This window comes from Thunnus thynnus, chromosome 6, assembly GCF_963924715.1.
Source record: "Thunnus thynnus chromosome 6, fThuThy2.1, whole genome shotgun sequence".
NCBI lineage: Eukaryota > Metazoa > Chordata > Actinopteri > Scombriformes > Scombridae > Thunnus > Thunnus thynnus.
The window spans coordinates 10,196,052-10,219,821 of record NC_089522.1 but is presented as its reverse complement, the minus strand read 5'-3'; the positions used below and the strand labels follow the sequence as shown (position 1 = coordinate 10,219,821).

Genomic DNA, 23,770 nt, shown 5'->3' with positions numbered 1-23,770 from the left:
GCGCACCACTATCCTGGGCAGTCCTGCCAACACTCCCGGGTTTCTCCCGTATATCAAGGCCATCTTCCAGCCCTCAAACTTTATTATGAATAATCGTCATACATGGATCCATAAGTTTTGTATGCTTGTCTGGCATTACTCAAGTTGCCAGATCGTCTATGAAACACAATCCACACACTACATATGATTCAATCTGTCTGTCACCGCAAACTGGCAACCTGATGTTGATGTTTTCAATTTATGCTTGAGCATATTTGCTACGAGGTAGCTAAACTAATAACAAGGACGTTACAAGTTATTTAAAGTTGCAGATCAAATTATCAATAAGGAAGTTCAGTGAAATCTACAATTTCCATGACGTTAGTAACACTAACATAATTAGAGATATTTATTAATATTATGTTCATAGAATTATGAATGTAAATATAAAGTGATGTGTGTTTTGTACCACAGTTGATGATCCATGTGCAACATTGAAATAAAGAAGAAGCGTTGTGGTTAGGTGCAGTATGATTGTATATTTTATTTTATTGCTGAGCAAGATACATCTATTTATTGATCAATAAAGTGAATTACGACTTTTATTGGTTTTCAAGTACTGATGTCATCGAGGCCTGACATCCCAACAGAGTGACCGAAGTGACCATCACCGAAGATTTGACATCATCATGGCTAAGATGATGTGTCTTTGGCACAAATGAAAGATCTCTTCTCATCACACTTCGCGTCGTTGACAAAGTCTTGTTCTGTAGGCAGAGATTCAAAATGAACAGAAACATCACACAAAGTCTTCAGAAGCTACAGTCCTGTTTGAAATTCTTGACTTTCTCCACTTTATGTAATCAATAAATAACAATAATTATTTTAATAATTGCAATGCAAATAAAAATGTAAGGTTACATTATGTTGCTAGTTGCAAATTCAAAGGGATGGTTTTTCCATCTTGAATATTATGAACAGATTCCATTAAGAGGACTACAGATAAGGGATTTTTACCTTTATAGTTGATCTCCATACAGTTTTCTGCCCCTCCATTGTTGTTTGGCTCCCCTTTGTGCCAGCCATTAAAGTCAAACTTTTCGCCATCACTCCACTTCCACGCACCCTCCTGAAAAAAAAGCAGTGACAATTTAGCGTTGCACTTCTGTAACATTCTTTGACTCATGAAAATATCAAAATGGATAGAGCAGAACAGAGATATTGTCTTTTTTTGTCAATTCTTCCTTGTCAAAGCCTGGAGCCTACATTACCCATAAGGCAGCTCTACTCATAGCCTTGGACTGCCAGCCTAAAGCAGAGCGGGCTACAGAAGTCTGGTAACTTCATGTCTTTCTAACTCCACACCCTCACATTTTTGCCATTTTCAAACTTGTAGTTTTCAGCCCCAACTGATGCTGACTCAAGTGACATCACTTGAGACAATTTATCAGATTTCACACAGCTCTGGAGCCACAGAAGGTTTTATACAACTCTTTTCCACATATGCACCAGTACTTCCCAGCAGCTATAAACAGACTTTGATGTGCTCAGTTTGGAGATGAATTGAATTTCCTTTGTGGTAGCAATTAAACATTCTACCTGAAATACTATCAAGCCATTATTTGGATGCCATTGTTTTGTGGTGCAGCATACTGTATGCGATGCACAGATAATGATTTTAACAATGTCTTGTTCCACAGACAATGTCCAGGTTACTCAGGAGTTAAGTTTCATTACAGTTTTTTTCTTCACAGGCAGGTCTGTAGGTTTATCCTGAGTGATTGGGACTATATATTTTTGGCCACTTGGTGGCAGAAGAACTCCACTACACATACTGTACGATTTGGAGTCGACACCACCATGTCAGTAACAGTCTCAAACAGCTGGAAGTGGGGCTGGTGAGAGCAACATTTGCAGAGTGTACAACCTAAATAATTAGCTAAAGAAGCTAAAAAGATGTGTGGAGCTACAGAAAGGTGTGACCATTCTCAGTGTTTTTGTCACTTTGAAAAAAGAGACTCCTTTCATATTACGCACATTTAATCCAATTTTATTAAAAAAATGTTGATTAGAGGAACTGCAGCATATTGCCTTTAAGTTTTTCAAATGTAATTTCTCAAAGCTTTGAGCTCCATTCACCTCCATGTCTGTCTAGCGGTCCATCTTTCTTTCATGCAACTACCAAATTATGTATCAAATATATAGATCATATTTATTGGTAAAGCACTCACCTTAACTGCATCATAGCCTCCAATCCAAGCTGTTTTGTCTATGCCTGTCGCTCTCTTAACCATATTTCGGAGAGCCGAGTAATCATCTGCTGTTCTGAGTGAAGCCAGATTCCCACCAAGGTCAGTACAAGTGACCTAAATAGTGGACGCAAAGTGAGAGGCAATGACAATATGAATTATTCATGTCAGCAACTTAAACTAGGGCTTCTTTCTCTGAATAATTCTTGAAAAACTTTTTTTAGAGAATATATATACATAAATACAGTGTGACTATTATCATTGTCATTTCATAAAGTACCTCAGCATCAGCCCAGTCCTTCTCTTGGAAGTGGAAGATGAAGCAACGAGAGTCATACTGAGTCCAACCATCAGGGCACTTCTCACAACAAGGCCCTAAAACACAATTATAATGTTAGAAGATTACTGAATATGAACTTAATACGAATTAGTCATAGATTAGAAATACATAATTACTAGTATCCATTTGTTTACACACAATGAACATGAAGAGCTCTTCGTCCTCTCCTTTCTTTTGTTCAAACTGTTGGGTCTTAAACTAAAGATAATGGTGGAAAAAGTATTCAGAAAAAATGAAGTTCTGACACACAAATTAGTTTTCAGTTTTTGGACTTTTTCTCTAATCTTTGATTTTTGGTGAAATATTGGATCATTTGAACATTTATTGAAATGAAACCATGTGAGAAGTTTAAAGGGAAAAATCACCATTTGGTGGAGCTGTTAACAACTCATAGACATCTGAAATGTGACCCCGACTACACACTGCTTTTTGTAAGACGTCAAAAGTCAAAAAGGTTGTAAACCACTGGTTTCATCCATAACAATGTATTGTATTTTAAAAGCTTGTTATATTATCCATTGTATCAAATGTAGTGGAGTAGAAAGTACAACATTTCCCTCTGAAATGTAGTGGAGTGGAAGTATAAAGTAGCATCAAATGGAAATACTCAAGTAAAGTACAAGCACCTCAAAACTGTACTTAATTACAGTACTTGAGTAAATGTACTTAGTTACTTTCCACCACTGACTGCAGAGGAAGTAGTTCTCTGTACCTGCAGCTTGTGAAAATTAACTGAGAGCAAAACAAAGAAGCCTTTAAATATTGTCCCCCAGAAAAGTCTGCTTTATGGACACCCCAAGATCCAGAAGCTGTCCAACAGGCATCTTTCAAATCTTAACTTTGGCTGCAATTAGAAAGTGAAAGAAGTACCAACCTCTTCCTGGACATTTTGCCTGTGAATATAAATAACACATTATTAGAAATGAACTGAACTTGGAAGAACTGACATGCATATTGAAAGGATTATTTGTCACTGTAACTTGTTCTGGCTGCAAAGGTTTTCCTTCTTAAAGCAATTTTAATGTAAGTGATGGGGACGAAATCCAGTCCTTGTTTCATGCAATAATTCATTCTAAAGTTCAGCTGAAGACAAAATGAGGCTTCAGCAGTCTGACTTCAACAAAACAAGTCGGTATCTTCCAAAGTTAAAATGTTTTTGGTATAAAATTCCCTCTTTGTGCTTTGACAGACAGAATCCGTATTAGATACCCACAGCATAGTTTTTTTATTTATAGTTGAGCATCAAATTAATTAATAATAATGACTTTACCCAAATAAGTTTTTCTGTACCGTGTTTAGTGGGTCTTCGGCATTATGCTTCACTAGCATTTAAAAATGTGCTAAATATATAAATAAATAAGTGCTACATCCACCCAAAGAGTAGCAAATTGAGTTTTTTTTAAAATACGTCATATCGTTTTGGAGAACTCTCCCAGTAAAAAAGGTTAAAGTTAGAGGTTGTAAGAAATAAAGAAACATATTAAAAATAAAAAATATGATACCATAAGAAATATTACTTACATTTGCTCCACTCCACAGTCCACTGGTCAGACAGAGGAGCACAATTAAGTACAGACTGGATGCCATCTGTGTAAAGATCAGAAGTTAAGTTTATTTTTTATATGTACTTAAGTAACTTGAGTAAATTGAACTTCTACTGTATGAGTAGTTTTGCTCGTACTTTTGATCATGTTTTACACTCGTATGTGAGGAAGATCAAAATTATTTTATTTCATTCAGATAAAATCGTCACATTATTTATATTTTATCCTGTTCACATATGTAGATTAATGATGGAAGAAAGACGTAAATAATAAAATGAAATAAGAGATGTGAGATCGTTACTTTTCCTCTGTTTTTATTTATCTGTTTCTTTTGCGGGTTTGGGAGTTTCCCTAGAAGTGGACCCAAAAATAAATCTGTCAAACACAAATTAAAATCAAGAGCAGATTGAGAATTTCTTCTGTAAAGCTGATGCTGTGAAGGTTATAAATGAAACCTCTTACCTTGTTGCGAAGATTAGATGAGGTTGCACTTGCAGCAGCAGGTAGCAGGTTGTCTGCTGTTGGAAAGAGAAACAGTCTTTATATACTTTCTCTAGTTGCTTTGGTTCAGACAAGTTGCGTGTCATTTGTGGATCTTATGGCTCAGTTGAGTTACTTCAGGTAGTTCTTAATTACATATTGCCACAGCCTTGAGTAAAGGTTAGACCCTTCATTAAACAATGCTAACAAAACACAAAAAAACAAATCTGTTAACTAGACAGATGCTGCTATTGAGTGATGCTGCCCGTGGGTTGACTTTTACAGCAAAGGATGTTGAAGGGAATTTGTAAGCCAAGTTAAATTGTTGTTACTATAGTTGCAGTTTCATTGTCTTTTCTGCTGCAAAACAGCCTCAGTACTAGACAGTCATGTCATTGATTTAAAGCTGTAACCCGCCTTTATGCTGTTTTTCATAATGTGTGAATGGACTGTGTAGGAATTTGTGAACTCAAAGAAAGAGCTCGCCCTGTTGCTTGAGTGTTTGTACCGTCTGCAGTTAAAGGGAGGACACTCCCTTACAACTCTTCCAAATTTGCAAATTTCAATTCATATAGATTTGAACAGGAGCTCACGGGTGAAAGTGTGAGAGATGTTGGTGACCAATGGCAAGCGTGCCATCTGAACAGAAATGGGGAAAGACAGATAAAATAGAGACAGTACATTTCACCCTCTTTAGACTATTTAATGTTTTATGTTATGTTATTTATTTGTTTTTTTGTTTTTCAAATGTCTCTTATTTGTGTGGTCTATTAACATCAAAATTCATGTTTCTACTTTTACATCCAGGTCTTTTTTTTCCTTCATAGTGGATATGAGACAAAGCAAAATATGAATATGCAAAATAAGAACATGCCAGAATGACAGACTGGTGATGGGTACATTCAACACACAAGGTGAGAACCTGCTTCCACACCCATGTTGGATATTTACAGTGGTTACAGTGGTAACTCCCTTAATCCTAACCCCAAAAGTCAAAATACAAAACTAGATAACATCAGAAACAAATATCAGCTGTCTGTGAATGTCAGTCCTGATCTAATCACAGTTTGAGATTATTATCTCCTGTGATCATGTGACCAAAGTTCCACCCTTAAATCATACTTTGGACATTTTTTCCTGAAGACAGTATCCATGTTCTTTTTAATTGGCCTTGTTCTCACCTTGCCAAATGGATTAAGACTCTGAGGTGATTGTGACTGTTGAGGTGTTGCTTGTTCACTGACACAAATACTTTAAGCAATATACTCATAATGCATTTATCCTTTACATTAACTAATGCAATAATGACTGTGCACACATTTTGTATAGACACAATATTGAGCCAAGTGCTTACTTACAATCATAATGCAGTAATGATGACACTTTTGACCCAAACAGCTTGCCTATATCCAAACTGTCCTGTCTGTCCAAACTTGTAGAATCACTGGTCAACTCGTAACAACGTGATTTCCTGGAGAACAATAATGTCCTTCAGCCACAGCAGTCAGGCTTTACACCTGGTCATAATACAGTAACTGCTGCAACTGCTGTTATGGATGACATTACTGAGTCACTTTGTAAAAAGCGACACCACATTCTTTGTAGATCTATCCAAGCTTTTGATAGTGTTGATCACAACATTTTGTTTAACAAGCTGCTTTCTGTGGGTTTTGATGCTTCGGCTTATAGCTGCTTCAAATCATATTGCTCTGGTAGAGTTCAAACTGCTGTTGATGATGGTTTCAAATCAAGCCCCCAAACTATTCATAAAGGTGTCCCTCAAGGATCAATATTAGGCCCACTGCTATTTACTCTATATAAATAACATTTATTTTCCAACAACACTGTAATGTACATTTTTATATATAAGATACCTTTTTGTATGCCATCAGCCCTACTGCAGACCAGGCCTTCTCCAGTTTGCTTTTGATGACCTCCAGACTTCTCTGTGTGATTTAAAGTTTGTCCTAAACTCAAAACAGATTAAATGTGTGCATTTCACAAGAGCACAAACCATTGATGTTCCCATACCTATCCATGCTCTAAATGGAGAACTAATTAAGACAGTACAGCACAATACTTACAATACTTACACAATACTTTTGTTAGTCAGCAGATTGTCCTACAAAACTCATGTTGAACATCTCACTTAAAAACTCACTATCACTGTTATATGAAAAGGCCGGATGGTCATCTTTGACATCTAGAAGGCACCAGCATATCTGTGTCTTGATTTATAAATTTCATTTGCTGTCTATTTAACATCCTTTGTTGAGCTTAGAGCTCATAACCATGACACCAGATCACAGAGCAGGTTTGCTTTGAAAGTTTCTCATACAAACTCTGAACTGGGGAAGACTGGTTTCAGGTACTATTGCAACACAGCTTGAAGTTAGAGACACCTGTTCCTGTGAGGGACTTTAAAGTTTTATAGTTGATATTCTTCATAATGTTTGTGATTGTTTTAAGTTGTGTGTCTGTGAGTGTGTATGGTTATTGTTTTGTGATTGTGATCCTGTGTATATTTAACCTGTTCTCGGGTCTCTCTTGCAAAAGAGATCTTGATCTCAATGAGATTTGCTGAATAAAAAAAAAAGCTTAAACATAAATCTGTCTTTCTCTGTCACACATAGATATACAAATATACAGAGACGTACACACACACACACACACACACACTGTCAAATGTTAACCTTGGGCAGCTGGTTGGGAAAGCACTTTGTGACTCCTTGTGGGATGTCGTTCAGGATATGGGAGTCAGACATATTCTTCAGTATCTTTACTGATGATGGACCTATAGTTATATCTTAGTAGTCCAGTAACTTGGACTCTATGTGTTTGATATATATGATACAGAAACACGAATAGAGTGCAAGTAACACTGCATGTGATCAGTGCAGTGCAATAAAAACACTATTGCACACACGCACACATTGTACACATCAGCTGATCTTGAAACAGTAAACTTACTTAAACTACTAATGCTTCCAACATTAACAGGAACAAAATCTACAAATGAAGACACAAACAATGCAATAAAATGGAAAGGAACTACAACAGTGCTTGATATTATAGAGGATATGAAAATATTATACATCAACATCAAAACTAGAATACAAAACTTTAAAACACACAAAAGATGAAGATGACGAAGAATATGTAGTGACAATAACTTTGGCCGAATTCTGATTACTACAGTAATGACAACACATGAGTTATTTAAATTAACACATATACACACATGTGGTCACTGGCCCTTTTTGAAAGATCTGCAGTCTGGGCATATACTGTTGCTGTCAGCTTTGTTGAATACTGTGCTCTTAAAGCCCAATTGGTATCTATTAACTGGTCACCTGTAACGTAGGTTTAGCACCTCAACGTCTTTACTCCTCTGAATCTGGCCCACCTGATCCCACCATTCACCTGGCCCACATCATCAGCACACACCATGAAGCTAGTGCATTACTTTCCACCATTTTCTTTGAGTGTCCAAAAAATATGCGTACTAGTGTTCCCAAAAATTCCCACAATGTTGGTTAGCGATAATACAAACTGATGATAAACCATACATATCCGAAATAATTCACCGCTCAAAATAGAGTGAATGACTTAGTGGACACACACAACCCTAGTTGTCTTACAAGGTACCAAACCAGTATGTGATTGGTTCTATTAACTCAAGAGATTGGCTCCCATATTAACACTGAACATGAAATTATCATGGGTGACGAAGACCGATAAAATTGTTTTCCCTCAGTAAGGAAATGGGAAATAATCTCCCTTCCCATAGCAAAGAACTGCAACTACTCTACTGGAGGTAGGTCTGGTGTAATGTGTTAAACTGTGTGAATCAAAAGGAGGTTATAGCTGACACGATTATTTTAAAACAACAAGTCTATAACTTTTCCTATACAAACCTGGCCTTGATCAATCTGACTCATTCATACACTTTGTTTAAAGTGCATGAACTGCCTGACACCTCTGGGAGGCACTGTTGCATATCTGTAATGAACATACATAGGAGATGACTGCACATTACGCAGCTTTACTGTTGACATTGTGTTTGGGAAGATAAAATGGTTCTTAATGATATAATTAAATGCTCCAGTTGAGCAGCTTCTCTGCTGGCTCGGGCTGAGGGAGTAGCAGGGTCAGACATAATGTAATGGGAGAAATGATGAGAGTGCTTTATAGGTTTAAAAGGGTAGAGGTGCAGAGTCTGGTTCTTTTGGATTTCTCTACATAAGTGACTGAGAGGAATGAGACAGCAGTAAAGGCAAAGGAGGAAAAGGGGGAAAAATACATTACTACAACATACAGAAGAAAACTGACATAATTAAATAAAAAAAACAACAACCAATATCTCTATACAAGATACATGCAAACTGTGATTGCCCTGGTAACTGAGTGGTTACAGCACATGTTGCATAACCCCAACTGATTCAACTCCAGCTAAGGACCTTTGTTGTATGTCATACCCGTCTCTCTTCCCTTGTTTCCTGTCTGTTTATCTACCATCAGGTGTTCATTAAAGGCAAAAAAATGCCCAAAAAATATAGCTCAAAAAAACCCTTAACTCATCTGGTCACCTGCGATCTTCACTGACTCCTTTTAAATGTGCGACCTGATTATAGCTGCACATTCACCCTCAAAGTGTTACTCTGCCATCACTGATATCTATAACTCACCAACTTAAAACAAGAGTTTTCATTTGAACAATATTGACCTTGGTTTAGAAATCTTACTCCATAACCAAAATATTTCAAGGCACACTGTGATTCTTTCACTAGTTGCCGGCTTGTAAACCTGAGAAAACTCTTTGTGTTGTAACTCTTCTTTCGATAAGCTGCCACCCTCAGCTTATCTTTGGCCAAAGGACTGGGACTTTTCCTCCTGTTTGTTCTCATTTTGAGGGCTGGAAGTGGAGCAGTGGCATCAACTTTTTGGGCATTTGCAACACCCTTCAAGTGAACACTGAATATGCTCTTATAATCGAGAGCAGACTGAGAAGTTTTGTAGATATTAGTAAGAACAGTTATTATGCTATTATAAGTGAAGATGAATAAAGTTTAAAATCTTACTTTGTAATCAGATGCGTGATGTAAAACCCTCTGATCAACGGACATTATTGATTTAATATCATGAAGAGTGAACAGATGCCCTATTTTTGTTGTTGTTGTTGCAAGATCTACACAAGATTTTAAGGATTTACTGGCATAATGAGCAGGGTGTTCCAAGTTAAACAGTATCATGATAATTTAGCACTCAGAGGCATTTGATCAAAGAATATCAATGTTTTCATATTTTTAGCTTGACTGACAGAATAGGCAGTGCTGGACTGGTTTTTAGTATCTGCTCTCAGTATGGTGCTGACTTTGACATCACATTTAATACCAAAAAGAGTTAATATAATAATCAAGAGGATAGGAAATGAGTAATTCGATAGATTCAATGAAGCCATTTCCTTTTTATATGTTTCGTGTCAGTTTCATTCTTTATCTGCTACAGAGCAGCTTCAGTGCTGAATAAACATCACAAGAAGTGGAGAAACAGGAACAGCTGTGTTTGGCATTAAGGTCTCGCTGATTGAACACTGATCACTGGGTTGCTAACACGGCACGCACTGTAGTTGTGTACAGTAGGCCAGGTTATATCAGTACAGTAACTTTTCTTTCTGCTCTTTGTATGAGGGAGCAGCTGGCTCAACATGTTTACTCTGAGCTTGTTTTACCTGCTCACTACAGTGAGTGTGAGTGTACTTTTATCTTTTTAAGGATCAAGTTCAGTTCTATGATGGAACAAAAGTAATGTGGTCAGAGATTCAGTGGTGTGGAGTGAGATTAACATTTGTGTAAGATCCAAACTCTGGACCTGAAAAGATAATATATGAAGATTTTCCCTGTTAGGCACGAAAGAGACACAACACTTAATATTCTCTCATAATCATCAAGACCAGAGCATTTAACCAGTGCTATTAAGTGATGTTACTCTGCAGTTTGGATTCCACAGTAGGCTGATATTTATACATTATATCAGTGTGACACTGATTGTGCAACCAGGATGTTCCAAGATAAACAATATAATCATAAAAAATCAAGAGAAGATTTTCAAATCAATTGTCTCCCAGTTCTAATAGTTATGTAGTGACAAAATAAAAATCTACCTTAAGTCACTTTTATGCTTTTTTTCTGCTACAAACACATCATTTTTCAGGCTTTTTGCTGCAGCGATAGCAACACACACATACACACAGAACTTCTTGTAAGACTCAAAAGTTAATCTCAGTGCAACACCGCTTAATAGGATGCATGCAGCACAAAAGAGACACATTGTTAGCGAGGTACATTAAGAGGACTGCACAGCAGAATGACTGAATAAAATGTAACATGAAATTAATTTGGAGCCTTTCCTGTGTTATTTCACATTATTCGTCACCTGAAGATTTAATTTACCCCACTATGACTTGCCAGACAATGTTTATTTTATTTAAAATCCAGTCTTGTGAAACTCTGTTGCATCATGTTTGAGATATTTGTCACCTTTTTGCACCATGTAAGCATCTTTTGTAAGCAAAGAAATATATTTATCTAATCCTGGCCTCTTAGATGTGTATACAAACATATTATCACAAGTGTGCAGAATGCCCTGTTTTCACTCCAAAATGTTATTCTTATAATGCCAGAATGATGGGTTATGTACATTTTCCTATCTCAGTAATGAGTCTCTCCTCATCCACTGTGACAGCAACAAGAATAAAAGATTTTACCTGGTGAGAGAGGATGTTCAGGAACTGCCAAATGAAGATGTAAGTCATAAACATGCTGCTTTTCTGGGGAATCATTACTGAAAAATAGGACTGTGGTGTAAACTGTCCACCTTTGCAGCATGGATGTTTTAGTATAATGTACCCTCTGCAGTTTTCAACAGAGCACTGGTCAAACAGGCAACTTATCAGTTCAGACATCAGTTACCAGTAACAACTCATAATAAGCACCTTACTTTTTCAGTCAGACTTGAGTCAAGATCTATCATCCTTAAATATTATTAATAAAAACGTATCAGCAACAGCACATACAGTATACTACATGGCCAAAAGTATTCAGACACCTGAAGATGACACACAAATGGGATTAATATGGTCATTAATATGGAGTTGCTGAGAAAATCTGCCACAGACCAAAGTACAAAAAACTATGTGGACAGTGTTGTCTATATTTTTTGGCCAAACAGCACTTAGTCCAAGAAACAGCTTGCAACAACAAAACCAACCTCACTAAATATAAATCATATTACCAAAAGCAAGACAGTGAGAAATCTTCATTCAAGCCAGACAGCGTTAAAGTGCTCAGACAATGTATCAAAAACACTCTCTTTGTAGTAACTTCTTTTCTCGATTGCCTTCCCAGTAGGGAATATGAGCAACCTCAATGCCCATAAAGCGAAGCTCATTAATGATTGAATGCTACAAAATAGCAGGGGACATTTTTGTAGCACTCTTGGAATTTCTGAAGCATGTGCTGTAGCTGATACCTTAAGAGGTCGTCTGTGTTTTTTGCGAGTCAAAGCACCCAGAGAAAGTATTTAAAGACTGTGTTTCCCTTTCTGAGACATCCTGCTACTGTACCTGCTGCCACTACTACAAGTGCAGCCTCATCTTGTCATCACAACGAGGTAAGGTTTTAATTCTCAACTTTCATCCTTATAATGCCATATTTATAAAACTCACAAACTTTATCCTATGATATAACCAATATAAATGCTTCCTCATGATGCATTTACTCCTCTGACATATCTTCACACACATGGCATCAGGTCGTTACTTCATTATATTCCTCTGTTTGACCATCAGAATGTAGATTGGAGCAAATGTAAGTAATACATATAGTATCATATGTTATCATGTATATCATGTTTAACAAGCTCTCGGGCTTAAAAAATTTTTAAAAAACTTCAACCCTTAGTCCCTTAAGAGCTCTTTCTACCAGATACCGGAGTGATCAGTGTGCAGACAGCACTGTACAGCCATGCAGACACTAAGATGTGCAGTAGTGGGAAAACCCTAGAAGAGGTTGCCAACACTGAGTGCTCCCTGCAAGGCACTGTGTACATCCACAAGACGAGGTAGATATTTCAAGAAATTAGCCTGGTGCTTATCCCTGTTTTAAGATGCTCTTTAAGTATGTCATTTTGCTCTCACAGTTAACCATACAACAGGATTTAAATCTGGTTAACCCTTTTTCTGCCATGGACTGAGTCAAAGGTCTGACGGCTCAGCAGCTGGCTTGTCAGTTGTGTGATGTGATGGTAACACGGAGTGTGAACTAAACTCAGATATCTTTACAACTGATCCCAGCATTGGCACCTTTAATACCTGCGGACCAACTACACCTATGTCCCAGCAAGTAAGTCTGCATGAAAATAGTAGTGGACCAAAGCTTTTAGAACTCACCTTGTAACATGTGAGCACTCTTTGTCAGACCTGCAGTGTGGTAAAATCACATTTAGCATTACCAGCATAAATGCATTTCTTTTGCCTCACCAAACTTTCCTCATCTTTGACAAATGAAGGGCAGATTATATTTGTTGTGATGCTGATTATGGGCACAGCAACAAGACGGCATGCTCTTAGAAACAGTCTTCAAATGAGATCCAAAATGTCAACTGCTCAACCACACACACACACACACACACACACAAAGTCAAATGTTTCCAAAGAAGTCTAGACCAAAAGGAAGGGAGTTACTTTCCTCTCCCAAAACACTCACTTTACCGTGACAGGTCACTATTAACTCAAATAAAAACACAAACATCTAGTCTTGTAACAAAGATAGATCAAGTTACCATGGATATGCAGCAGTAAAGCAAAACACATCCAATGTCAACTATTGCTACAGCAGTAAGCAAAAGACTCCTGTCTGACCTTTCCTCCTGCTACTGCATGTCTCCTTTTTTTCTCCCAGATTATCACTATCAGATAAGAAACTACACATGTGAGCCATTAAAAGCAGTATTGATAGCGTAGGTTCAATACAGGGAGGTCAGTGAGTGCAAGAGGAGAGCGTTACTGGTGCTAGTAGCTATGCCTGTCAAGATTTTCATTCTAGTACAGAAAATATGCAATTTACAGGAACAACGGCAGATTTTCAACCAAGAGTATGTCATAAATTTGCGGAAACAATCTCTCCTTGATAAGTTGTTGTTTGAGATGACTCATTTTCTAACTGAGTGCGTTATATGCGCACCAGGCCATCTTCCAGCCCTCAAACTTTATTATGAATAATCATCATACATGGATCCATAAGTTTTGTATGCTTGTCTGGCATTACCCAAGTTGCCAGATCGTCTATGAAACACATTCCACACACTACATATGATTTCAATCTGTCTGTCACCGCAAACTGGCAACCTGGCAACTTGGCAAACCACAACCCGATTCAAGAGGCCTCTACGCAGGCAGGTGGGCCAGTTAACTTAAGGCAAATTTATGGTAGGTTGCAGATCAAATTATCAATAAGGAAGTTCAGTGAAAACTACAATTACCATGACAACGTTAGTAACACTAACATAATTAGATATTTATTAATATTATGTTCATAGAATTATGAATGTAAATATAAAGTGATGTGTGTTTTGTACCACAGTTGATGATCCATGTGCAACATTGAAATAAAGAAGAAGCATTGTGGTTAGGTGCAGTATGATTGTATATTTTATTTTATTGCTGAGCAAGATACATCTATTTATTGATAAATAAAGTGAATTAGGACTTTTATTGGTTTTCAAGTACTGATGTCATCGAGGCCTGACATCCCAACAGAGTGACCGAAGTGACAATCCCCGAAGATTTGACATCATCATGGCTAAGATGATGTGTCTTTGGCACAAATGAAAGATCTCTTCTCATCACACTTTGCGTCGTTGACAAAGTCTTGTTCTGTAGGCAGAGATTCAAAATGAACAGAAACATCACACAAAGTCTTCAGAAGCTACAGTCCTGTTTGACATTCTTGACTTTCTCCACTTTATGTAATCAATAAATAACAATAATTATTTTAATAATTGCAATGCAAATAAAAATGTAAGGTTACATTATGTTGCTAGTTGCAAATTCAAAGGGATGGTTTTTCCATCTTGAATATTATGAACAGATTCCATTAAGAGGACAACAGATAAGGGATTTTTACCTTTATAGTTAATCTCCATACAGTTTTCTGCCCCTCCATTGTTGTTTGGCTCCCCTTTGTGCCAGCCATTAAAGTCAAACTTTTTGCCATCACTCCACTTCCACACACCCTCCTGAAGAAAAAGCAGTGACAATTTAGCGTTGCACTTCTGTAACATTCTTTGACTCATGAAAGTATCAAAATGGATAGAGCAGAACAGAGATATTGTCTTTTTTTTGTCAATTCTTCCTTGTCAAAGCCTGGAGCCTACATTACCCATAAGGCAGCTCTACTCATAGCCTTGGACTGCCAGCCTAAAGCAGAGCGGGCAGCTATAAACAGACTTTGATGTGCTCAGTTTGGAGATGAATTGAATTTCCTTTGTGGTAGCAATTAAACATTCTACCTGAAATACTATCAAGCCATTATTTGGATGCCATTGTTTTGTGGTGCAGCATACTGTATGCGATGCACAGATAATGATTTTAACAATGTCTTGTTCCACAGACAATGTCCAGGTTACTCAGTAGTTAAGTTTCATTATAGTTTTTTTCTTCACAGGCAGGTCTGTAGGTTTATCCTGAGTGACTGGGACTATATATTTTTGGCCACTTGGTGGCAGAAGAACTCCACTACACATACTGTACGATTTGGACACCACCATGTCAGTAACAGTCTCAAAAACAGCCAGGGGAGGCCAGCACAAACAAACAGAGGATCCCTAACAGTAGTTGGGTAAAAAATCAGTTTCTTACTCAACACTCTGCTCTGATTTGGTCTCCACCAGCTCCTGAGAAAAATATCTAGCTCATTAGTGAGATTCCTCTTTCTTTGACTGCAGTCTGCCTGCTGTTTTGAGCTGGGCAGGTGGCATACAGAGGGTTTATCTGAGTTTAGTTTTTAAAACAGCTGGAGGTGGGGCTGACGAGAGCAACATTTGCAGAGTGTACAACCTAAATAATTAGCTAAAGAATCTAAAAAGATGTGTGGAGCTGCAGAAAGGTGTGAACATTCTCAGTGTTTTTTGTCACTATGAAAAAAGAGACTCCTTTCATATTACTCACATTTAATCCAATTTTAATTTTAAAAAATATTGATTAGTGGAACTGCAGCATATTGCCTTTAAGTTTTTCAAATGTAATTTCTCAAAGCTTTGAGCTCCATTCACCTCCATGTCTGTCTAGCGGTCCATCTTTCTTTCATGCAACTACCAAATTATGTATCAAATATATACCGTATTTTCTCTAATAGTGGCCGGTATTCAATTAAAAGCCAATTAAAAATGGCCGGGGGTGTGGTTGACATGAACAAATAAAAGCCGGCCCCAAATACAGGCCTGGGAGGGAAAAAACAAGGATGGATTAAGGCCGTATTCAGACCATATCAGGTGTTGCTGCGCACCGCTGCAGGGTTGTACGGTGGTGTGCGGGGGTGTGGGTGTGTTTATTTGTGCTCTAGAAAGTAACCCCTGTGAAACAATCAGATATTTTTTTTATTGATCTGATTCACTGCTTTCTTACCAGCTCCATCTCTTCATTCACTCTCTAGCCCCTTCTCCCTCTTTTTCTCTCGTCTTTTTGTAAAATGAGTTGGGAAACCAACAGCAAAGCCTAACTTTACTTTTAACGTAAACGTAAGTGAAAAGAAATGTCCGCCCCGCTCCTCTTGGTGCCTGTTATAATGTGACTGTGGTTTGTAGTAATGTACAAGTGCCACAAGATGGCAGTAGCTAAAATTGAAGTACCATATAGGACCTGTGCAAGTGTCAGTGACTAAATTTTCCTTAACACCACCAATGCCACAACATTGTAGAGAGCGAACATGGCACCAACCAGACGGAAGTTTGACATGAAATTCAAAGAGAGAGTTTTGCAATATGCGGAGGAAAATTAAGGAGCAAAAGCTGCAGGACATTTTGATACTGACCCGAAAAGAATCAGATACTGGAAAAAACAGAAGCGTGAGCTGCTGTTAGCTGACAAGAGGAGAGCACGGCTAGCTGGAGGTGGGAGGAAGAAAGTTAGCTTGGAGCTAGAGAGACAGCTGATAGATATTTAATATTTGACTGTGCTGTTAACTGGCTATTAATGTTTATATCCAGCGTAACGTTACTTCAGATTTGTTTAGTTTTTAACTGACACTGGCCATATTTCCCCTCCCGTACTCGACCGGTCATACTTCACACAAGTTATATTGAAATGTTTGTGTAATGTTTCATAATAAAAGTCGGGAAATGAAGGCTTTTTATTTTTCTCTAATATAAGCTTGCTTCCAATAAAGGCCTGGTACCCTCTGCAGTTGAGGTAAATAAAGGCCCCAGCCACTATTAGAGAAAATACAGTAGATCATATTTATTGGTAAAGCACTCACCTTAACTGCATCATAGCCTCCAATCCAAGTTGCTTTATCTGTGCCTGTCGATCCATTAACCATATTTCTGAGGGCCGAGTAATCATCTGCTGTTCGGATTGAAGCCAGATTCCCACCGATGTCAACACAAGTGACCTAAATAGTGGATGCAAAGTGAGAGGCAATGACAATATGAATTATTCATGTCAGCAACTTAAACCAAGGCTTCTAATAATTCTTGAAAAACTTTTTTTACAGAATATATATACATAAATACAGTGTGACTATTATCATTGTCATTTCATAAAGTACCTCAGCATCAGCCCAGTCCTTCTCTTGGAAGTGGAAGATGAAGCAACGAGAGTCATACTGAGTCCAACCATCAGGGCACTTCTCACAACAAGGCCCTAAAACACAATTATAATGTTAGAAGATTACTGAATATGAACTAAATATTAATTAGTCATAGATTAGAAATACATAATTACTAGTATCCATTTGTTTACACACAATGAACATGAAGAGCTCTTCGTCCTCTCCTTTCTTTTGTTCAAACTGTTGGGTCTTAAACTAAGGACAATGGTGGAAAAAGTATTCAGAAAAAATGAAGTTCTGACGCACAAATTAGTTTTCAGTTTTTGGACTTTTTCTCTAATCTTTGATTTTTGGTGAAATATTGGATCATTTGAACATTTATTGAAATGAAACCATGTGAGAAGTTTAAAGGGAAAAATCACCATTTGGTGGATCTGTTAACAACTCAAAAGTCAAAAAGGTTGTAAACCACTGGTTTCATCCATAACAATGTATTGTATTTTAAAAGCTTGTTATATTATCCATTGTGTCAAATGTAGTTGAGTAGAAAGTACAACATTTCCCTCTGAAATGTAGTGGAGTGGAAGTATAAAGTAGCATCAAATGGAAATACTCAAGTAAAGTACAAGCACCTCAAAACTGTACTTAATTACAGTACTTGAGTAAATGTACTTAGTTACTTTCCACCACTGACTGCAGAGGAAGTAGTTCTCTGTACCTGCAGCTTGTGAAAATTAACTGAGAGCAAAGCAAACAAGCCTTTAAATATTGTCCCCCAGTAAAGTCTGCTTTATGGACACCCCGAGATCCAGAAGCTGTCCAACAGGCATCTTTCAAATCTTAACTTTGGCTGCAATTAGAAAGTGAAAGAAGTACCAACCTCTTCCTGGACATTTTGCCTGTGAATATAAATTACACATTATTAGAAATGAACTGAACGTGGAAGAACTGACATGCATATTGAAAGGATTATTTGTCACTGTAACTTGTTCTGGCTGCATAGGTTTTCCTTCTTAAAGCAATTTTAATGTAAGTGATGGGGACGAAATCCAGTCCTTGTTTCATGCAATAATTCATTCTAAAGTTCAGCTGAAGATAAAATGAGGCTTCAGCAGTCTGACTTCAACAAAACAAGTCGGTATCTTCCAAAGTTAAAATGTTTTTAGTATAAAATTCCCCCTTTGTGCTTTGACAGACAGAATCCGTATTAGATACTCACAGCATGTTTTTTTATTTATAGTTGAGCATCAAATTAATTAATAATAATGACTTTACCCAAATAAGTTTTTCTGTACCGTGTTTAGTGGGTCTTCGGCATTATGCTTCACTAGCATTTAAAAATGTGCTAAATATATAAATAAATAAGTGCTACATCCACCCAAAGAGTAGCAAATTGAGTTTTTTTAAAATACGTCATATCGTTTTGGAGAACTCTCCCAGTAAAAAAGGTTAAAGTTAGAGGTTGTAAGAAATAAAGAAACATATTAAAAATAAAAAATATGATACCATAAGAAATATTACTTACATTTGCTCCACTCCACAGTCCACTGGTCAGACAGAGGAGCACAATGAAGTACAGACTGGATGCCATCTGTGTAAAGATCAGAAGTAAAGTTTATTTTTTATATGTACTTAAGTAACTTGAGTAAATTGTACTTCTACTGTATGAGTAGTTTTGCTCGTACTTTTGATCATGTTTTACACACGTATGTGAGGAAGATCAAAATTATTTTATTTCATTCAGATAAAATCGTCACATTATTTATATTTTATCCTGTTCACATATGTAGATTAATGATGGAAGAAAGACGTAAATAATAAAATGAAATAAGAGATGTGAGATCGTTACTTTTCCTCTGTTTTTATTTATCTGTTTCTTTTGCGGGTTTGGGAGTTTCCCTAGTAGTGGAAAAAATAAATCTGTCAAACACAAATTAAAATCAAGAGCAGATTGAGAATTTCTTCTGTAAAGCTGATGCTGTGAAGGTTATAAATGAAACCTCTTACCTTGTTGCGAAGATTAGATGAGGTTGCACTTGCAGCAGCAGGTAGCAGGTTGTCTGCTGTTGGAAAGAGAAACAGTCTTTATATACTTTCTCTAGTTGCTTTGGTTCAGACAAGTTGCGTGTCATTTGTGGATGTTATGGCTCAGTTGAGTTATTTCAGTTAGTTCTTAATTACATATTGCCACAGCCTTGAGTAAAGGTTAGACCCTTCATTAAACAATGCTAACAAAACACAAAAAAACAAATCTGTTAACTAGACAGATGCTGCTATTGAGTGATGCTGCCCGTGGGTTGACTTTTACAGCAAAGGATGTTGAAGGGAATTTGTAAGCCAAGTTAAATTGTTGTTACTATAGTTGCAGTTTCATTGTCTTTTCTGCTGCAAAACAGCCTCAGTACTAGACAGTCATGTCATTGATTTAAAGCTGTAACCCGCCTTTATGCTGTTTTTTATAATGTGTGAATGGACTGTGTAGGAATTTGTGAACTCAAAGAAAGAGCTCATCCTGTTGCTTGAGTGTTTGTACCGTCTGCAGTTAAAGGGAGGACACTCCTTTACAACTCTTCCAAATTTGCAAATTTCAATTCATATAGATTTGAACAGGAGCTCACGGGTGAAAGTGTGAGAGATGTTGGTGACCAATGGCAAGCGTGCCATCTGAACAGAAATGGGAAAGACAGATAAAATAGAGACAGTACATTTCACCCTCTTTAGACTATTTAATGTTTTATATTATGTTATTTGTTTGTTTGTTTGTTTTTCAAATGTCTCTTATTTGTGTGGTCTATTAACAAGAAAATTCATGTTTCTACTTTTCCATCCAGGTCTTTTTTTTTCCTTGATAGTGGATATGGGACAAAGCAAAATATGAATATGCAAAATAAGAACATGCCAGAATGACAGACTGGTGATGGGTACATTCAACACACAAGGTGAGAACCTGCTTCCACACCCATGTTGGATATTTACAGTGGTTACAGTGGTAACTCCCTTAATCCCAACCCCAAAAGTCAAAATACAAAACTAGATAACATCAGAAACAAATATCAGCTGTCTGTGAATGTCAGTCCTGATCTAATCACAGTTTGAGATTATTATCTCCTGTGATCATGTGACCAAAGTTCCACACTTGAATCATACTTTGGTCATTTTTTCTGAAGACAGTATCCATATTATTATTAATAGGGCTTGTTCTCACCTCGCCAAATGGATTAAGACTCTGAGGTGATTGTGACTGTTGAGGTGTTGCTTGTTCACTGACACAAATACTTTAAGCAATATACTCATAATGCATTTATCCTTTACATTAACTAATGCAATAATGACTGTGCACACATTTTGTATAGACACAATATTGAGCCAAGTGCTAACTTACAATCATAATGCAGTAATGATGACACTTTTGACCCAAACAGCTTGCCTATATCCAAACTGTCCTGTCCAAACTTGTAGAATCACTGGTCAACTCATAACAACATGATTTCCTGGAGAACAATAATATCCTTCAGCCACAGCAGTCAGGCTTTAAACCTGGTCATAATACAGTAACTGCTGCAACTGCTGTTATGGATGAAATTACTGAATCACTTTGTAAAAAGCGACACTACATTCTTTGTAGATCTATCCAAGCTTTTGATAGTGTTGATCACAACATTTTGTTTAATAAGCTGCTTTCTGTGGGTTTTGATGCTTCGGCTTATAGCTGCTTCAAATCATATTGCTCTGGTAGAGTTCAAACTGCTGTTGATGATGGTTTCAAATCAAGCCCCCAAACTATTCATAAAGGTGTCCCTCAAGGATCAATATTAGGCCCACTGCTATTTACTCTCTATATAAATAACATTTATTTTCCAACAACACTGTAATGTACATTTTTATATGTAAGATACCTTTTTGTATGCCATCAGCCCTACTGCAGACCAGGCCTTCTCCAGTTTGCTTTTGATGACCTCCAGACCTCTCTGTGTGATTTAAAATTTGTCCTAAACTCAAAACAGATTAAATGTGTGCATTTCACAAGAGCACAAACCATTGATGTTCCCACACCTATCCATGCTCTAAATGGAGAACTAATTAAGACAGTACAGCACAATACTTTGGACTTTTGTTAGACAGCAGATTGTCCTACAAAACTCATGTTGAACATCTCACTTAAAAACTCACTATCACTGTTATATGAAAAGGCCGGATGGTCATCTTTGACATCTAGAAGGCACCCGCATGTCTGTGTCTTGATTTATGAATTTCATCTGCTATCTATTTAACATCCTTTGTTGAGCTTAGAGCTAATAACCATGACACCAGATCACACAGCAGGTTGGCTTTGAAAGTTTCTCATACAAACTCTGAACTGGGGAAGACTGGTTTCAGGTACTATTGCAACACAGCTTGAAGTTAGAGACACCTGTTCCTGTGAGGGACTTTAAAGTTTTATAGTTGATATTCTTCATAATGTTTGTGATTGTTTTAAGTTGTGTGTCTGTGAGTGTGTATGGTTATTGTTTTGTGATTGTGATCCTGTGTGTATTTAACCTGTTCTCAGGTCTCTCTTGCAAAAGAGATCTTGATCTCAATGAGATTTGCTGAATAAAAAAACAAAGCTTAAACATAAATCTGTCTTTCTCTGTCACACATAGATATACAAATATACAGAGAGGTACACACACACACACACACACACACACTGTCAAATGTTAACCTTGGGCAGCTGGTTGGGAAAGCACTTTGTGACTCCTTGTGGGATGTCGTTCAGGATATGGGAGTCAGACATATTCTTCAGTATCTTTACTGATGATGGACCTATAGTTATATCTTAGTAGTTCAGTAACTTGGACTCTATGTGTTTGATATATATGATACAGAAACACGAATAGAGTGTAAGTAACACTGCATGTGATCAGTACAGTGCAATAAAAACACTATTGCACACATGCACACATTGTATACATCAGCTGATCTTGAAACAGTAAACTTACTTAAACTACTAATGCTTCCAACATTAACAGGAACAAAATCTACAAATGAAGACACAAATGGAAAGGAACTACAACAGTGTTTGATATTATAGATGATATGAAAATATTATACATCAACATCAAAACTAGAATACAAAACTTTAAAACACACAAAAGATGAAGATGAAAAAGAATATGTAGTGACAATAACTTTGGCTGAATTCTGATCACTACAGTAATGACAACAAGGTAGGTCTGGTGTAAATGTGTTAAACTGTGTGAATCAAAAGGAGGTTATAGCTGACACGATTATTTTAAAACAACAAGTCTATAACCTTTCCTATACAAACCTGGCCTTGATCAATCTGACTCATTTATACACTTTGTTTAAAGTGCATGAACTGCCTGACACCTCTGGGAGGCACTGTTGCATATCTGTAATGAACATACATAGGAGATGACTGCACATTACGCAGCTTTACTGTTGACATTGTGTTTGGGAAGATAAAATGGTTCTTAATGATATAATTAAATGCTCCAGTTGAGCAGCTTCTCTGCTGGCTCGGGCTGAGGGGTAGCAGGGTCAGACATAATGTAATGGGAGAAATGATGAGAGTGCTTTATAGGTTTAAAAGGGTAGAGGTGCAGAGTCTGGTTCTTTTGGATTTCTCTACATAAGTGACTGAGAGGAATGAGACAGCAGTAAAGGCAAAGGAGGAAAAGGGGAAAAAATACATTACTACAACATACAGAAGAAAACTGACATAATTAAATAAAAAAAAACAACAACCAATAACCAATAATTCTATACAAGATACATACAAACTGTGATTGCCCTGGTAACTGAGTGGTTACAGCACATGTTGCATAACTCCAACTGATTCAACTCCAGCTAAGGACCTTTGTTGTATGTCATACCCGTCTCTCTTCCCTTGTTTCCTGTCTGTTTATCTACCATCAGGTGTTCATTAAAGGCAAAAAAATGCCCAAAAAATATAGCTCAAAAAAACCCTTAACTCATCCGGTCACCTGCGATCTTCACTGACTCCTTTTAAATGTGCGACCTGATTATAGCTGCACATTCACCCTCAAAGTGTTACTCTGCCATCACTGATATCTATAACTCACCAACTTAAAACAAGAGTTTTCATTTGAACAATATTGACCTTGGTTTAGAAATCTTACTCCATAACCAAAATATTTCAAGGCACACTGTGATTCTTTCACTAGTTGCCGGCTTGTAAACCTGAGAAAACTCTTTGTGTTGTAACTCTTCTTTCGATAAGCTGCCACCCTCAGCTTATCTTTGGCCAAAGGACTGGGACTTTTCCTCCTGTTTGTTCTCATTTTGAGGGCTGGAAGTGGAGCAGCGGCATCAACTTTTTGGGCA

At 37.2% G+C, this 23,770-nt stretch overlaps 2 protein-coding genes across 3 annotated transcripts; both read right to left on the bottom strand.

The window, feature by feature from the left end:
• Nucleotides 1–498: 498 nt before the first annotated feature.
• On the bottom strand, nucleotides 499–4,675 carry LOC137185327 (galactose-specific lectin nattectin-like). 2 transcript variants are annotated; one of them, XM_067593666.1, is made up of 8 exons: nucleotides 4,575–4,605; nucleotides 4,414–4,463; nucleotides 4,090–4,155; nucleotides 3,443–3,461; nucleotides 2,509–2,603; nucleotides 2,211–2,345; nucleotides 997–1,108; nucleotides 499–746 (listed from the first exon to the last, which is right to left on the bottom strand). In XM_067593666.1, exons 3-8 carry the CDS (start codon nucleotides 4,153–4,155, stop codon nucleotides 673–675), a joined length of 501 nt encoding a protein of 166 aa, XP_067449767.1. In that variant the 5' UTR covers nucleotides 4,414–4,463; nucleotides 4,575–4,605; the 3' UTR covers nucleotides 499–672. The 2 variants fall into 2 exon arrangements, with proteins under 2 accessions (XP_067449767.1, XP_067449766.1); XM_067593665.1 differs by lacking the exon at nucleotides 4,414–4,463 and having other exon boundaries at nucleotides 4,575–4,675.
• Nucleotides 4,676–14,278: 9,603 nt separating this feature from the next.
• On the bottom strand, nucleotides 14,279–19,803 carry LOC137185326 (galactose-specific lectin nattectin-like). Its single transcript, XM_067593664.1, has 7 exons — nucleotides 19,427–19,803; nucleotides 18,945–19,010; nucleotides 18,300–18,318; nucleotides 17,417–17,511; nucleotides 17,126–17,260; nucleotides 14,777–14,888; nucleotides 14,279–14,526 (listed from the first exon to the last, which is right to left on the bottom strand). Exons 2-7 carry the CDS (start codon nucleotides 19,008–19,010, stop codon nucleotides 14,453–14,455), a joined length of 501 nt encoding a protein of 166 aa, XP_067449765.1. The 5' UTR covers nucleotides 19,427–19,803; the 3' UTR covers nucleotides 14,279–14,452.
• Between the last annotated feature and the right edge of the window lie 3,967 nt (nucleotides 19,804–23,770).

What these genes read in the sequence shown, in the direction of transcription:
- LOC137185327 (XM_067593665.1), bottom strand. Translation starts at nt 4,155, where the DNA reads ATGGCATCCAGTCTGTACTTAATTGTGCTCCTCTGTCTGACCAGTGGA. An exon ending in AGGACTGGGCTGATGCTGAG is followed by an intron (nt 2,346 to 2,508) that starts GTACTTTATGAA and finishes TCCACTATTTAG; the next exon opens with GTCACTTGTACTGACCTTGG. An exon ending in TATGGAGATCAACTATAAAG is followed by an intron (nt 747 to 996) that starts GTAAAAATCCCT and finishes CTCTGCCTACAG; the next exon opens with AACAAGACTTTGTCAACGAC.
- LOC137185326 (XM_067593664.1), bottom strand. Translation starts at nt 19,010, where the DNA reads ATGGCATCCAGTCTGTACTTCATTGTGCTCCTCTGTCTGACCAGTGGA. An exon ending in AGGACTGGGCTGATGCTGAG is followed by an intron (nt 17,261 to 17,416) that starts GTACTTTATGAA and finishes TCCACTATTTAG; the next exon opens with GTCACTTGTGTTGACATCGG. An exon ending in TATGGAGATTAACTATAAAG is followed by an intron (nt 14,527 to 14,776) that starts GTAAAAATCCCT and finishes CTCTGCCTACAG; the next exon opens with AACAAGACTTTGTCAACGAC.